This window comes from Tursiops truncatus, chromosome 13, assembly GCF_011762595.2.
Source record: "Tursiops truncatus isolate mTurTru1 chromosome 13, mTurTru1.mat.Y, whole genome shotgun sequence".
NCBI classification, from domain to species: domain Eukaryota; kingdom Metazoa; phylum Chordata; class Mammalia; order Artiodactyla; family Delphinidae; genus Tursiops; species Tursiops truncatus.
Window position 1 is genome coordinate 38,192,232 of NC_047046.1, and position 13,482 is coordinate 38,205,713.

Here is a 13,482-nt window from a genome sequence, read left to right on the forward strand (position 1 = left end):
CCTCCCCGTCCGCCGCAAAAGGCTGCACGCCACCTCGGGGTCTCCGGAAGCCCGCGCGGCCGCCTGGGGAGCCCCGGCCTGACCCCGTCCTCGGCCACGGCCCCTTACTACCGCTGACCACCCAGCGGGCCGCGGCAGGTGATGCGGCGACTGGGCAGCCGAGCCGCGCAGGTTGGTTACCTGCCTCAGGCGACCGCGCCTCCGAGCCGCCCACTCCCTCCCAGGGGCGCCAGGAGCCGGGACCCGAGGAGTAGGAAGGGCGTGCGAGGCAGCACGACACAGAGGGGCGGACAGGAAGGGGGAGAAGCGTCCGGCTCTCCGGAGGGGCTGGCAACAGGGAGGCGAGGACGCTGGCGACGCGACAGCAGGCGGCGGGGCGGTCGGGACGCTACCGTACCTTCCTCGCTCCGGGCCAAGGGTCCGACGAGAGCTAGCAGACCGCCTCACATCCGGGTATCGGGAGACACTCAGCTGCTTCTGCCGCCACCACCGCCTCTCCCGCGGCGCAGCAACGCCAAACTTCCGGCGACGACGGCTACGCCTCGCCCGTCAGATGGGAGTTACCTGGGACCGTCTTGGGCGCGCTTGCGCAACGCTCCTTTTCTGCCTGAACCGGCTCAGCTGACGTGCCCAGAAGATGAAGATGGCCGCCACGCTCGTTGCGTGTCACGCAGTTTTTCACCCCGGCCCGGACTGCTGGGCGTCGGGGAAAGACGAGCCAGCGTCGGACCGCAGCGCAGGCGCGGTGGGAGGCCTCGCGTGCGCGCACCGCGGGTGGGCGCCTCTCCGGCTAGCGGCAGACTCTTCCCTTTACCCGCTCGTCTCTTGGAGTAAAGCCACGTACGCCCCCAGCGGTGGTGGTTTGTCTTGAAAATCCGTCGCCACCGGTTCTTCTGTTGGTTGCAGGTACTGCTCTCTGCGACTTTCAGTTCAGATACCTCTAATCCTCGACAGGGGCCAATGTAAAGAAAAGGGTGGACGATTGACCCTTCTCTCTCCTTCCCGGCACTGCACTCCAGCGCCTCCCCAAAATGCAGGGCTTCAGCGTCTCCTTGCACACTTTCCTCCCTGGGCATCAGAGCACGAGAGTCGACAAGAAATTGTAGAAAGTTCCACCACGTTTAGTCATGGCGGGTGTTCAAAGCTTTGACTCTTAGAGACCTCCAATGATAGAATCCAGGGTTCTCGCACTAGGATTCTTGGTTCTACCCTGCTTTTGAACACGCCCTCTGTGCTACTCTTTCCTCATTTGCAGAACTGTGAGGATGGGCAAATGGGTGCTCTTGCCCTTGAGAATCTGAAGAGAGGTTCTCCACTTCCGGCCCTCCTTTTTTGAAGCCAAGTCCAGCCAAAATGTGCTCTAAGTTTGTGAAGCCTGATGTTTTTATGAGAATACATCTTCCACAAAACTTTATTGAGCTGCCTGTCAGTTTAGTTTGGGGAGGTTCTGTGGTTTAAAAACCAAAATGAGAAGTATTGGTGGGTGAAGCCATTGGTCACATCACCATACCTGTGTTATGGCAAAAACCTGTCTTCCCCCCCGCTCATCCCCAGTGCCTGATACTTTCATTTGTCCCTTGTTCAACACAAGTTTAAACAAGTCCAGTTATACGGGGATTTTTTTTTTCCCAGTAGTAAGTACTAGAGTACTAAACAATCATCATCAACTGGTTGGTTGAATCGGAGGATGTGGAACTGGGGATATGGAGGGGCGACTGTAAGTTATGCATGGATTTTCCACTGAGCAGAGTCTCTGTGCCCCTAACGCCAGAGTTGTTCAGGGGTCAGCAATATACTTTAATGGCATATACCAAACGGCTTAAATTGGGGAAAAACTCAGGAGTAGACTGCCAACGTGATTAAAGCTGGTTATCTACTGTTGATAGAATATCTGACCTATATTTGCCTTCACCTTCAGATTGTCAGACAATTGGTGGGATTTCTCTTTGTGTGTAAACCACTTTATCTGTAGTAACTCAAATTCTGGCATACACACATACACAAACCATATTTACAAGTTTCCATTTCCAAAAAATGGGCCTCTGCTTTTTTTTTTAAAGATGTTGGGGTAGGAGTTAATTAATTAATTAATTTTTGCTGTGTTGTGTCTTCGTTTCTGTGCGAGAGCTTTCTCTAGTTGTGGCAAGTGGGGGCCACTCTTCATCGCGGCGCGCGGGCCTCTATCACGGCCTCTCTTTTTGCGGAGCACAGGCCCCAGACGCGCAGGCTCAGTAGTTGTGGCTCACGGGCCCAGTTGCTCCGCGGCATGTGGGATCCTCCCAGACCAGGGCTCGAACCCGTGTCCCCTGCATTAGCAGGCAGATTCTCAACCACTGCGCCACCAGGGAAGCCCTTTTTTTTTTTTTTTAATATTTATTTATTTGGCTGCGTCTGGTCTTAGTTACAGCATGCGGGATCTTTTAGCTGCTGCATGCGAGATCTAGTTCCCTGACCAGGGATGGTACCTGGGCCCCCTGGATTGGGAGCATGGAGTCTTAACCACTGGACCACCAGGGAAGTCCCAGGGCCTCTCTGCTCCTGAGTAATCTATTCCACTATACTTGTATTGGCCACAATCAGGAGCGTTGGAATCTTTACAAATGTCACACCATATGAAATCATATGTATTTATTTTTGATACATAAGGAATTCATATTTGATGTATAATTCCTGTCTGCAATTTGTTCTAGGTTTTCTTTTCTAAAACTAAATACAATCAGGTGTTTAAGCATGCTGTGAAAATATAAAATAGTTTGCTTTTACAATACTGTATTATACACTTCAGAGTTGGGTCATTTGATTTGTTGTTTACTAAAAAATAATCATGATCCAGTGAATAAATTATCTTGCTTGACTGAGCTTTCAAAGATCATATAAGCTGACAGCGAATTTATCCTAGTAAAAATAGAGGCTTCCATTCCCGAGAGCTCTTGAGAAAGTCCCCGGGGGGGAGAGCTGTGATTGGTTAATCTTTTGCCATGTGCACATGCTAAAAACAAATGCTGTGGCCTAAATGATGCATCTTGGTGCTGAACATTATGGTTCTGTAAATTTGTGAAGTTCTTTTTCAGAACCCTACACAAGAAACATAAGCCCCTACTTGTAAATTCTTTTGCCAAACTTAAAATTGTGAATGTAATCTGGATTTGTTTAAAATGTTTGCTTTCCTTGCTCACTCCAAATTGCAGAACGTACTTTTTTGCGCATGCTTATCATTAACACATCTACTTCTAAAAACTACTGATGGAATGGTTGTATTGCCCCACATGTTGCATTCTCATTTCCTTGTTCCTTTTCTTTCTTATGACCAATCTAAATGCCTGTAATATATAAAACCTCAGCTAACTCCAAGAAGACAGAGTAGTCTCACTTTCAGACTGACCCTCCTGCTAGCAGCAAATAATGGCTTTTCTGTTGTTGCTCCATTCTTGATGACTTTATTTCAGGACTCTTGACAGTTTTATACTATGAGAGAATAAAAATCCTAAAAAATTTTCAAGCTAGAAAATAAAAACAAAGAAAAATTATAGCAATTTGGTCCACATTGGATCACCAGGAGATTATTAGGAACTGTTCGGAAGACAGGGGGATAGATGTTGAGAAGGCAGCACACATATGTCCATTACAGTCTTGCTACTCAAATTGAGATCCATGGAATAGGAGCATCTTCATCAACTGAAAGCTTGTTAGAAGTGCAGAATTTCAGACCCCATACCAATGGAATCAGAATTTTCATTCTAATATTTCCTCCAGTTGAGTCCTATGCACATTAATGTTTGATGAGAATTGCCTCACAACATTCAAGAATTCTAATGACCAGGGATGAAGTCCAAGCTGGAGATACAAATTAAAGCCGTAGTTTTGGAGATCACCTAGGCTAAAGGAGAAAGTATCCATTAGAGAAGCATAACATGATCTCTGGATCTCTGGGCACTGTGGGGAACCCTTCTGAGGTTTGTGACCAGAATTTAAAGTGAAAATAATCAGTTAAATTGTGTGATTTTTCTGGACTTCTCTGGAGGCGCAGTGGTTAAGAATCCGCCTGCCAATGCAGGGGACACGGGTTCGAGCCCTGGTCTGGGAAGGTCCCACATGCTGCGGAGCAACTAAGCCTGTGTGCCACAACTACTGAAGCCCGCGCGCCTAGAGCCCGTGCTCCACAACAAGAGAAGCCACCGCAATGAGAAGCCCGCGCACCACAACGAAGAGTAGCCCCCGCTCGCCACAACTAGAGAAAGCCCGCGCGCAGCAGCAGAGACCCAACGAAGCCAAAAATAAATAAAATTAAATTTTTTAAAAGTTGACATAGGGCTTCCCTGGTGGCGCAGTGGTTGAGAGTCCGCCTGCCGATGCAGGGCACACGGGTTCGTGCCCCGGTCCAGGAAGATCCCACATGCCGCGGAGCGGCTGCGCCCGTGAGCTATGGCCGCTGAGCCTGCGCGTCCGGAGCCTGTTGCCCCGCAACGGGAGAGGCCACAACAGTGAGAGGCCCGAGTACCGCAAAAAAAAAAAAAAAAAAAGTTGACATAAAAAAAAATTGTGTGATTTTTTTCAGGCACGTTAAGTAATGTTGAGGTTCCTGGTGTTGGAGCAGAGTTAGCATAATCCTCTGGACTTCTCCCAGAACTTCCTTTCATTGAGTAAATTTCGTGCTGCTGAATACACGGAGCCCTGCCATGCCCGCTAATGGGATTTAATCTCCTCAAATTTCCCTCTTACCGGAAGTTTCCTCCTAAAGCAAACCCCCTCAGCAGTTGCAAGGCACACCTCCAGCCGCCAGGGGCCGCAGTGGCGCTTCTCACGGCCGGAAGGGAGAGCTCAAGGGTGGTCTCGGCGTTTCCGCCGTGCGTCCGCACCGGTACGCGCGCTCTTTACGTCGGAACCGTGGGAGTAAGTGTTTCCGGCCATTCATATTCGTAGCCGGTCGGCGCTGAGTTGTTGGGTTTTGTTCGCTCTCCGACCGAAACGGTGACGGCGCCGCTAGGATGAAGCTCGTGAGGTGAGGAAGTGACCAGGCGGGGTGAGGGACTGTGAGGGGACAGTCTGAACGGTGTGGGCCGGGAGCGGGAGGCTGGGCTGCCCCAGAGGCTGGAGGCGCGAAAGCCGCGTGTGCGCGCGGCCTGCTAACGGCCTCCGGCGCCCGACGCTCCCGTCCCATCTTGGCCGCGCCGCCGCGGCCGCTCGGACCTGGGCTTCAGACTGGGTCGCGCGGGGATCCCCCGTATTTTCCAAGAAGTGGAGGTAAAGACCGGGCCAGGTTTTCCCACCCAGAGTCTTCGAGGCCGTAGAGGTGCAGCGCCAGGCTTACAAGCTACTCCCGGTGACTTACCGACTTTCATTTTGAGTAGAACTTGTGCTCTAGTCTGGGTTGCGTTTCTGGCTCGTCTCAGCCTCAGGAGCCGGCAAATATAACTAGGTCCACGCTCCCTGAGAATGTGGGAGACATAAAAATACTACTGCGTAAGTAGTTTAAGTTAAATGCGTTTTTCGCGATGAAACTACCATCACACTTAAAAGAGTACTTAGAAGCTGTAGGAGTTTATCTGGAAATAATGAAACGTAATTCCGAAATGTTTCAAATCAGGGATGGACTTTCGATTCGTAAGTTTATCCTATCACTTCTTTTCCCCCCCTTGTTGTTACTTACTAGACTTAACGTTATTCAACCGACATTTCCCCTTAAAATAGGACTTTGCTTTAGGAAAAAAAAGTCTCCCAACGTGGGACAGAATCTATTTTCTGTATATTTTGACTGATTACACAGATAATCGAGATTTCTTCTGGTTCATTTCTGTGTTTAAATTTGGCCGGTTAGCTGAGCCTACTGAAAACTTGTTTACTGATTGGAGTAATTCATTCTAAACTACTTGCAAATAGATTGGGGTTTGGTGTTTTTCCTTGAGGCTGAGAGCTTGCAGCATAGAAGCAGAGGTTTCTAATAACCCAGCCGGCAGTCACAAACTAGGATTGTCAGTGTTATTGGGCACCTGTTACACTGTGCTCTCATAAGGTATGCATTTTTTTTTTCGACACAGAGTCCCTGCCTTGTTGGAGCTTTATGTTTTGTGGTGAAGGTAGACAAGTAGATAGTTTCTAGTATGTTTGAAATATCATATAAAATCCTTATTGTTATATTCAGGGTGGAGTTTGTAGAGAGGGCATTTAAGGTTAACTTTTTGTCCATTTTTTTCTTACAGTTTTATTGAGATGTAATTGGCGTACGACACTGTATAACTTTAAGGTATACAGCATAATTATTTGATTTACATCCATCACGAAGTGATTAACACAATAAGTTTAGTGAGCATCCATCGTCTCATATAGGTACAAAATAAAAGAAATAGACAAAAATTTTTTTCTTGTGATGCGGACTCAAGATTTACTCTCTTAACTTTCATATATAACATACAGCAGTGTTAATTATATTTATCATGTTGTACATTACATCCCTAATACTTATTTATCTTATAACTGGAAGACTTTGTCCATTTTTATTTGAAGTATAACTTTGGGGGGAAACATCTCAGAATTTAAAGTTTATTTTTTCAATTTCTCAATACCTGCCAGTCTGAATCTGTAGTTAAGTTTTATGTCATACTCTTTGGAATCAGTTTGTCTCATTTAAAGATAGTCTGTGTTGTGACGGAATTTTCCTATAAATTTTAATGGCTGTACTGAATCCTATTCTGTGTCTTACACTATAGAAATAAAATTTCTAATAACTGGAGAATGTGTTTTACGCCAGGAAAAATGGGTGTTTGTCTAACTGGTTTGCGGTTTGGGTTGACTTTGTTATTTCTCTATCTCAGTTGGTGACACTGTTATACTGTCTCCCTAACCAAAAACCTGGGAGTCGTCTTTGACTTCTTCCTCTTGATAATCCTGATAATCTGATAAGTTGCTAGGTTTTGGCAAATTTACCTACCTAATATAAATATCTTTCACTGTCCCATTCTCTTTGATTTTTGAATTTAATAGTGTGAGTTTGGATAGCATTTCAGTGCTATACTGAAGGAGATACCATTTTATCTGAATATCTGAGTATTATCTGAATATTTTAAGTTACAGTATTATCTGAATATCTTAAGTTAACTTACTGTAATGGATATATGTGTGCTTATCTGAATATCTCTAAGTATCTTTCACTATCCCGTTCTCTTTGATTTTTGAAGTTAATAGTGTGAGTTCGGATACCATTTCAGTGCTATACTGAATGATACCATTTTATCTGAATATTTGAGTATTATCTGAATATCTTAAGTTACAGTAAGCAGAAAGAATTCAGGTAGTGAAGGATTCATCAGAAAATAATTTGAATTTGCTTGGTTCCTTGGCTCGGATAACTGTGTTTATTTCTCCTACCCTCAGTACACCTTCCATGCCACTCCAGTTGACACCACTAAGCTGTTCAGCCTCCCTTTTCTTCCCACCCGTGTTCTTTAATCTCACTTCTTAAAGTAAATATCTCATAACAGTGAAATTCAGTGTGCATTTCCCAATTTTGAAAAATGTATACACCTGTGAAACCCAAACTGCTGCCTGGATAGTGAACTTCTGGACTCTGTTCTGTTTCATTGACCTATTTGTAGTTCCTGTGTCTTGATTACTTTAATCTATCTATTGCTCTAGCCACCTAATTTGTCTTCCGATGTGGCACTCCACTCCATTGATGAAAAGCCTTCAGTAGTTCTCCTAGGGGAATTGTTTAACAGAGCTTGGGCATTCCATGAAAGGAACCTCTTCCCTACTCATTTTCTTGGACTTAGTATTCTATCAGTAATACCTATAATTTCTGTGTACCTTGTGCTGTTTCTTACTATATCTTTGCTCTAGTCTCTCTTTGCTGCATATTTCCAACTTTTCAGACTTACTAGAAGTCCACTAAGATCTGACTCCTTCCTACCCATGCTACATTATATTCATGGTAAGAACCTGTGCATATCTCCGTTGTGATTTAAATTTACGTAATTACTTAAAAAAAAAATCTTTCATGTGTCTGTTCTTCCTTACAGAGTTTGAGCTCCTTGGGGGCCTAGTCTTACTCATTTTTAATCATTACCAAGCACAGTGACTACCATATAATATATAATTATAAATACTATTTATCAAAGAAATATCCTTGGACTTGATAAAATGTATTTTGATTGTTTCAGAGGTTTTCTTACTTTCTGGTTTTCCTTTTATTTCCATATGGTAGACTGCTTGATTAATAAACTATTTTATTTTTACTTGAATCCTGCCTGTTTCTAAAAATGATTTGAAAGAAGTTTTATAAAAGTAGAAGTTATTACTGGATGGGACAATTAAAGTAAAAACAAATTTTAAATTGATAATGGGAAGAAACCATTCGGTGAAAATTCTAGGCTAATATAGTTATATTAAATTTGAGCTAAGTTAAAGAATTCTTATCTGGTGAAATAAAGCATTACCAATTCATTAAGAGAGACTTTTTTTCTTGACAGCAAATATGGAAAGGGAAGGGATTCAACACACAGTTTTTTCTTTGTATGAGAACAAGTTTGGGACTTGTCTTATGCAAGACCAAGTAATTTCCCCTTTTTTGATGGCTGTCTATACCACTTCAAAAGTTGTATTTTAAGCCTGATTTCCCTTTAATCATTGAAACATTTTAGCCAACTTATTCAGTGCCTGTTACAATCCAGGATTAGATATAAAGTTCATGATTCTTAACCTCAAGGATAGACTAGTTGGGGAGAAAGTAGGTAATCTTAACATTTAGTGTGATCGGGTATACAAAGTACATACTATAGACCAGAAATTTTGAATATGAGTTGTATATTAGATCATACTGTAGGATTATTGTTCATTTTTCTAGATGTGATTGTGGTGTTATGGTTATGTGGTAGAATGTCCTCATGAGAAAATGCATGCTGAAGTGACTGCAGTTTACTTTCAGATAATGTGGTGACAGTGTAAGTGGGGAGGGAGGGGCACACACAAATGGTAACATTTTCATAGTGTGTGAACCCTTCAGCTTCCTCTGCAATATTTCATAATAAAAAGTTGGAGAACAGAAGAATAGATGAAGTGGGGAATGGATGACTATTCAGTAAATGTTATTGAAGCACCTGGCTATCCAACTTGGGAAAATCATAAAGGCCACTTCCTACCTCACATTGCACAGAAAAGAGATGAATTCTAGGTGGATTAAAACTCTAAATGTAACAGTAGAAGAAAATAAGAGACTTTTTATAATCTTGGGATGGGAATCATCTTTCTAAACAAATTACATACCCAAGAAGGATTCATAAATTTAACAACATAAAAATGAAAAAAAATTGTATGGCTAAAGAAAACCATGAACTTGAATTGCTGTGGCAAACTGATAGAAAATAAAAGAAGAATTCGACCTAATTGGAGTTGTGAATAATGTGAATAGGAAAATAACAGAAGAAATACAGATTTCCTGTATTCATGAAGAATTATTCAACAAGTGATAGGGAAAAGCAAATTGCCTTTTTTCCCCTATCAAATTGACCAAAACAAGATTGGTGACAGTTAGTGTTGGTGAGGATTTGCATAACTGAATTTGGTGGGGGTTTGCATAAATGTCTCTAAATGCTAAATGAGAACTAAAAGTTACAGAAGCCATTATAGTATGGCCCAGTTTCTGTAAAAGTAAATTTTATGTAAATGCTTATGTTTGCATATAAAATGGTCTAGAATATCCCCACATGCCTGGAGGAGGGTTAGAAAAGGAGACTTTTACCTTATTTATACACATACAATAAGAGTATAATCTTTTAATACCAATTATAATGTATCATTTTTTTCAGTTTCATTGAGATATAATTGACATACAACACTGTAAGTTTAAGGTGTACAGGATAATGACTTACATAAGCTGTGAAATGATTACCACAGTAAGTTTGTTAACATCCATCATCTCACATGTATACAAAAGAAAAGAAAAAAATGGCTTTTTTCTCATGAGAACTTTAAGGATCTAGTCTCTTAGCAGTTTTCAAATATACCATACAGCAGTATTAACTATAGCCATCATGTTGTACATTACATCTCCAATACTTACTGTCTTATAATTGGAAGCTTGTGTTTTTTGAGCACTTTTATCCATGTAATTTCTTGATTTCAGTTTTGTGGCTTACAGTGACTTCAGGATCTATATGCATGGATCAGAGGTTAAGCTGTATAATGGCTTAGAGAATCAGAAATGTCCAAGTGACAATTTCTGTTACTGTGCTCTTTCATAAATGTTAAGGGTATCATTCAGGGAAAGCTGAAATTGTTATGCAAGCTATTAACAGGAATTGGTGCAGATAGCATCCATAGTAGGTTTTCAGCATCTAGAAATTTCACCCTTTGGCTTAATAATAATAATAAACATGTTTTTGAAGTGTTAAAAGTGAAAATTTATCATTTTATTCCTATTGTCTTTATAGATTTTTGATGAAATTGAGTCACGAAACTGTAACCATTGAATTAAAGAATGGAACACAGGTCCATGGAACAATCACAGGTATGGAGGTTGCACTGCGTTTATAACACTTTTTATTTCCTATCTCTTTCACCTACAGGCCAGAATTCTTTGGTTAATGAATGTTTTATATAGTACAAATCTCATTCCTTTTGTCTGGATTATTTCACTGACCTTCTTATTTAAGCCTCACCTTAAGTTCTTATGCTAAGACCAGAGTGGATTCCCCAGGTTATCCTATGTGTGACCACTGTTTTCCTGCTTTATGCCTTTTCTACTTTTGCCTGTACGTGTCCCCTGGAATGTTGCATCTTACAAAACACATATTACTTGTATCAGAATTTTGTGTCCCCTGTTAGATTGTAAAGTCCTTGAAGATAGAGGATGGAGTTTCCATGTCTGATTATCCTGGGTAAAAAATATGTGGGAAATGGGAAGGGGGTGTTGAGGAACCATAATTTTATCTAAGCATAACATATTAGAGTATTATATTTGTCTTTTTTCTTAGGTGTCTAACTCTTTAATGATATTGTATGTATGATATGTAGTTTTATATTTAAAGCCACTGTGATTCTTCACTAATAGTAGCTGCTGCCCCCAAAAAGGGCAAATTTTTAAAAGAATTGATGAAAGAAAATGCTATCTTAGCATATGGTACCATTCTACTCTCTGAAATATTTAAATTGTAAATTTATAAATAATTTTTTAACATGTAGATCCAGCATCTGAGTAAACAAGAGAAATATATAGTATTAAACTGATAATATTTGTGAGTCCACCAAAACTTTGCAACACCAATTGCTATGAAAGGAAATCTGTATAGTTTAAGGTTTTGATACAGTCTGATCATATCTGAGGAAATGTAATTTCTGTCCTGTTAAAATTCCGTGATTTTAAACAGTGATTTAGTCTGCTCTTTTCTGAGCTCTGTGTTGCATGTTGTAGAGGAAGCAGAGTGTTCTTTTTTTTTTTTGCCGTACGCGGGCCTCTCACTGTTGTGGCCTCTCCCGTTGCAGAGCACGGGCTCCGGACACACAGGCTTAGCGGCCATGGCTCACGGGCCTAGCTGCTGCACGGCATGTGGGATCTTCCCGGACCGGGCCACGAACCTGTGTCCCCTGCATTGGCAGGCAGACTCTGAACCACTGCGCCACCAGGGAAGCCCTCTTCCTGCTTTTTAGGAATTCAAAATCTAGTGATGGAAGACACTCACAAAAGTAATATAATGTAAGGTTTGCCTCACATACAGTAGGCACTTAATAAATGATGTCCCAGGAGGAAAATTTAGTAAATTGGGGGAGCAAAATCGAGTAAAAATCCAATTCCCTCCCCCAGTGACAACCACTGTTTCAAGTTTCTTATATCCTGAATATATATTTTAGTCCTCACAATAGGGATAATCATACTATCTACCATAAGGACATTGAGGATTAAACTGAAATGCCTTAGCATGCAGTTCCTGGAACATAGAAAGAGATCATAAATCTTTTGGTTTTTTCCCCCCTCTCCCTCGTTGTATCAAGTTCCCCAACAAGATGGAATGTATCAAAAGTCTATTAATTTTGGGAAAGAAGAGTACAGAAGATTAGTAAACAACAAGCTAAGGAAAAATCTAGTGAAGGAAAGATTTCTGATTTATACAGACATAATTACCAGTTGCAGAACAGATAATACTCTTCTATAACATCGTACTAACAGTGGCTTGATAGATTAATTGGTTGCCTTCCTTATTATGCTAATAACTGTCCTCTTTTTTCCCTCCAGGTGTAGATGTCAGCATGAATACACATCTTAAAGCTGTGAAAATGACCCTGAAGAACAGAGAACCTGTACAGCTGGAAACACTGAGTATTCGAGGAAATAACATTCGATATTTTATTCTGCCAGACAGCTTACCTCTGGATACACTTCTCGTGGATGTTGAACCAAAGGTGAAGTCTAAGAAAAGGGAAGCTGGTAAGTTTGAAGGATTATAAACATTTTTGTGTCTGGTGTATTTATGCCCTAATCTGCTATTCAAAATACGTTTATATTTGCAAACAACACGGGTTGGTTGGTTTGTTTTAATTGCCTCTACTTGCCATGAGTACATATAGTGTTTCTTACAGTTCCTGGTATTGCTATTCAAAAGATTGATGTTCTTACTTCCTGTCCCTTTGTGCATGGCCTGGTCCCCTAATCCCTGCACACTTTGGAAAATTCGGAGATTGAGTCTTATTTTTTTAAATAAATTTATTTATTTATATTTATTTATTTATGGCTGCACTGGGTATTTGTTGCTGCGTGCGGGCTTTCTCTAGTTGCTGTGAGTGGGAGCTACTCTTCATTGTGGTATGCGGGCTTCTCATTGCGTGTTTTCTCTTGTTGTGGAGCACGGCCTCTAGGCGTGCAGGCTTCAGTAGTTGTAGCATGCGGGCTCAGTAGTTGTGGCTCACGGGCTCTAGAGCACAGGCTCAGTAGTTGTGGCGCACAGGCTTAGTTGCTCCGAGGGCTGTGGGATCTTCCTGGACCAGGGATCGAACCCGTGTTTCCTGCATTGGCAGGTGGGTTCTTAACCACTGCGCCACTAGCGAAGCCCAGAGATTGACTCATTATTCCTGATATTCTGAAATTTTTTAATGACTTAGCATTTTGTCCACTGTTGTTCTGGGTACTTGGTGGACCCTTTCAGTATGGATATTCTTGCCATTTAGAGCTAAGAAATTTACTTGTGTAATGATAAATTTCTTCTGTTTTGCTTGTTCTGTTCTTTCTTCCAGGAATTCTTAATAATTGGATCTTCTGACTGATTCCTTCTGAGTCTTTTATTTTTCCTCTCTCTTTGTCTTTTATTCTGTACTTGGTGTTGTTTTCTCTGGTTTCTCTTTTTATTTGATCTCTTAGTTTGGTCTTTATGTTGAAGGTTTTGCTATAGTATCTTGCATTTTGGCCATCTGTTTAAGAAGGACTCTGAAAAGAGAACTTCTGGGAATGGAGGCTGGACTCCTTAGAGGGTGGGTTCAAAGTAAGTTGGCTTCCCCACTGAG

The 13,482-nt window shown here is 41.9% G+C and overlaps 2 protein-coding genes and 1 long non-coding RNA gene across 18 annotated transcripts in view; 2 read left to right on the top strand and 1 right to left on the bottom strand.

Annotated features, from left to right (window-relative positions):
- Nucleotides 1-535, bottom strand: part of ESCO1 (establishment of sister chromatid cohesion N-acetyltransferase 1) — a 90,684-nt gene extending 90,149 nt beyond the window's left edge. For 7 of the 8 annotated variants that reach the window (XM_073790578.1, XM_019930547.3, XM_073790577.1 and 4 more), the window contains exon 1: nucleotides 398-535. The gene's annotated coding sequence lies outside the window, so the exon portion shown is untranslated. The remainder of the gene's footprint in view (nucleotides 1-397) is intronic. The other variant, XM_073790575.1, reaches the window with a different exon arrangement.
- Nucleotides 536-763: 228 nt separating this feature from the next.
- The window catches only part of SNRPD1 (small nuclear ribonucleoprotein D1 polypeptide), a 38,112-nt gene continuing 25,393 nt past the window's right edge, over nucleotides 764-13,482 (top strand). For 7 of the 9 annotated variants that reach the window (XR_002175428.3, XR_012325345.1, XM_073790581.1 and 4 more), the window contains exons 1-3: nucleotides 4,845-4,999; nucleotides 10,422-10,498; nucleotides 12,221-12,412. Coding sequence is in view for 7 of the 9 variants with exons in the window: in XM_073790581.1 (XP_073646682.1) it covers nucleotides 4,986-4,999; nucleotides 10,422-10,498; nucleotides 12,221-12,412 (283 nt within the window). In the remaining 2 variants the exon portion in view is untranslated. Of the gene's footprint in view, nucleotides 907-4,844; nucleotides 5,000-10,421; nucleotides 10,499-12,220; nucleotides 12,413-13,482 lie in introns of those variants that run through there. The other 2 variants (XM_073790582.1, XM_019930548.3) reach the window with 2 other exon arrangements.
- On the top strand, nucleotides 5,008-10,383 carry LOC141276185 (uncharacterized). The gene is made up of 3 exons (XR_012325346.1): nucleotides 5,008-5,460; nucleotides 6,198-6,241; nucleotides 9,798-10,383. It is a non-coding gene; the product is annotated as an uncharacterized lncRNA (long non-coding RNA).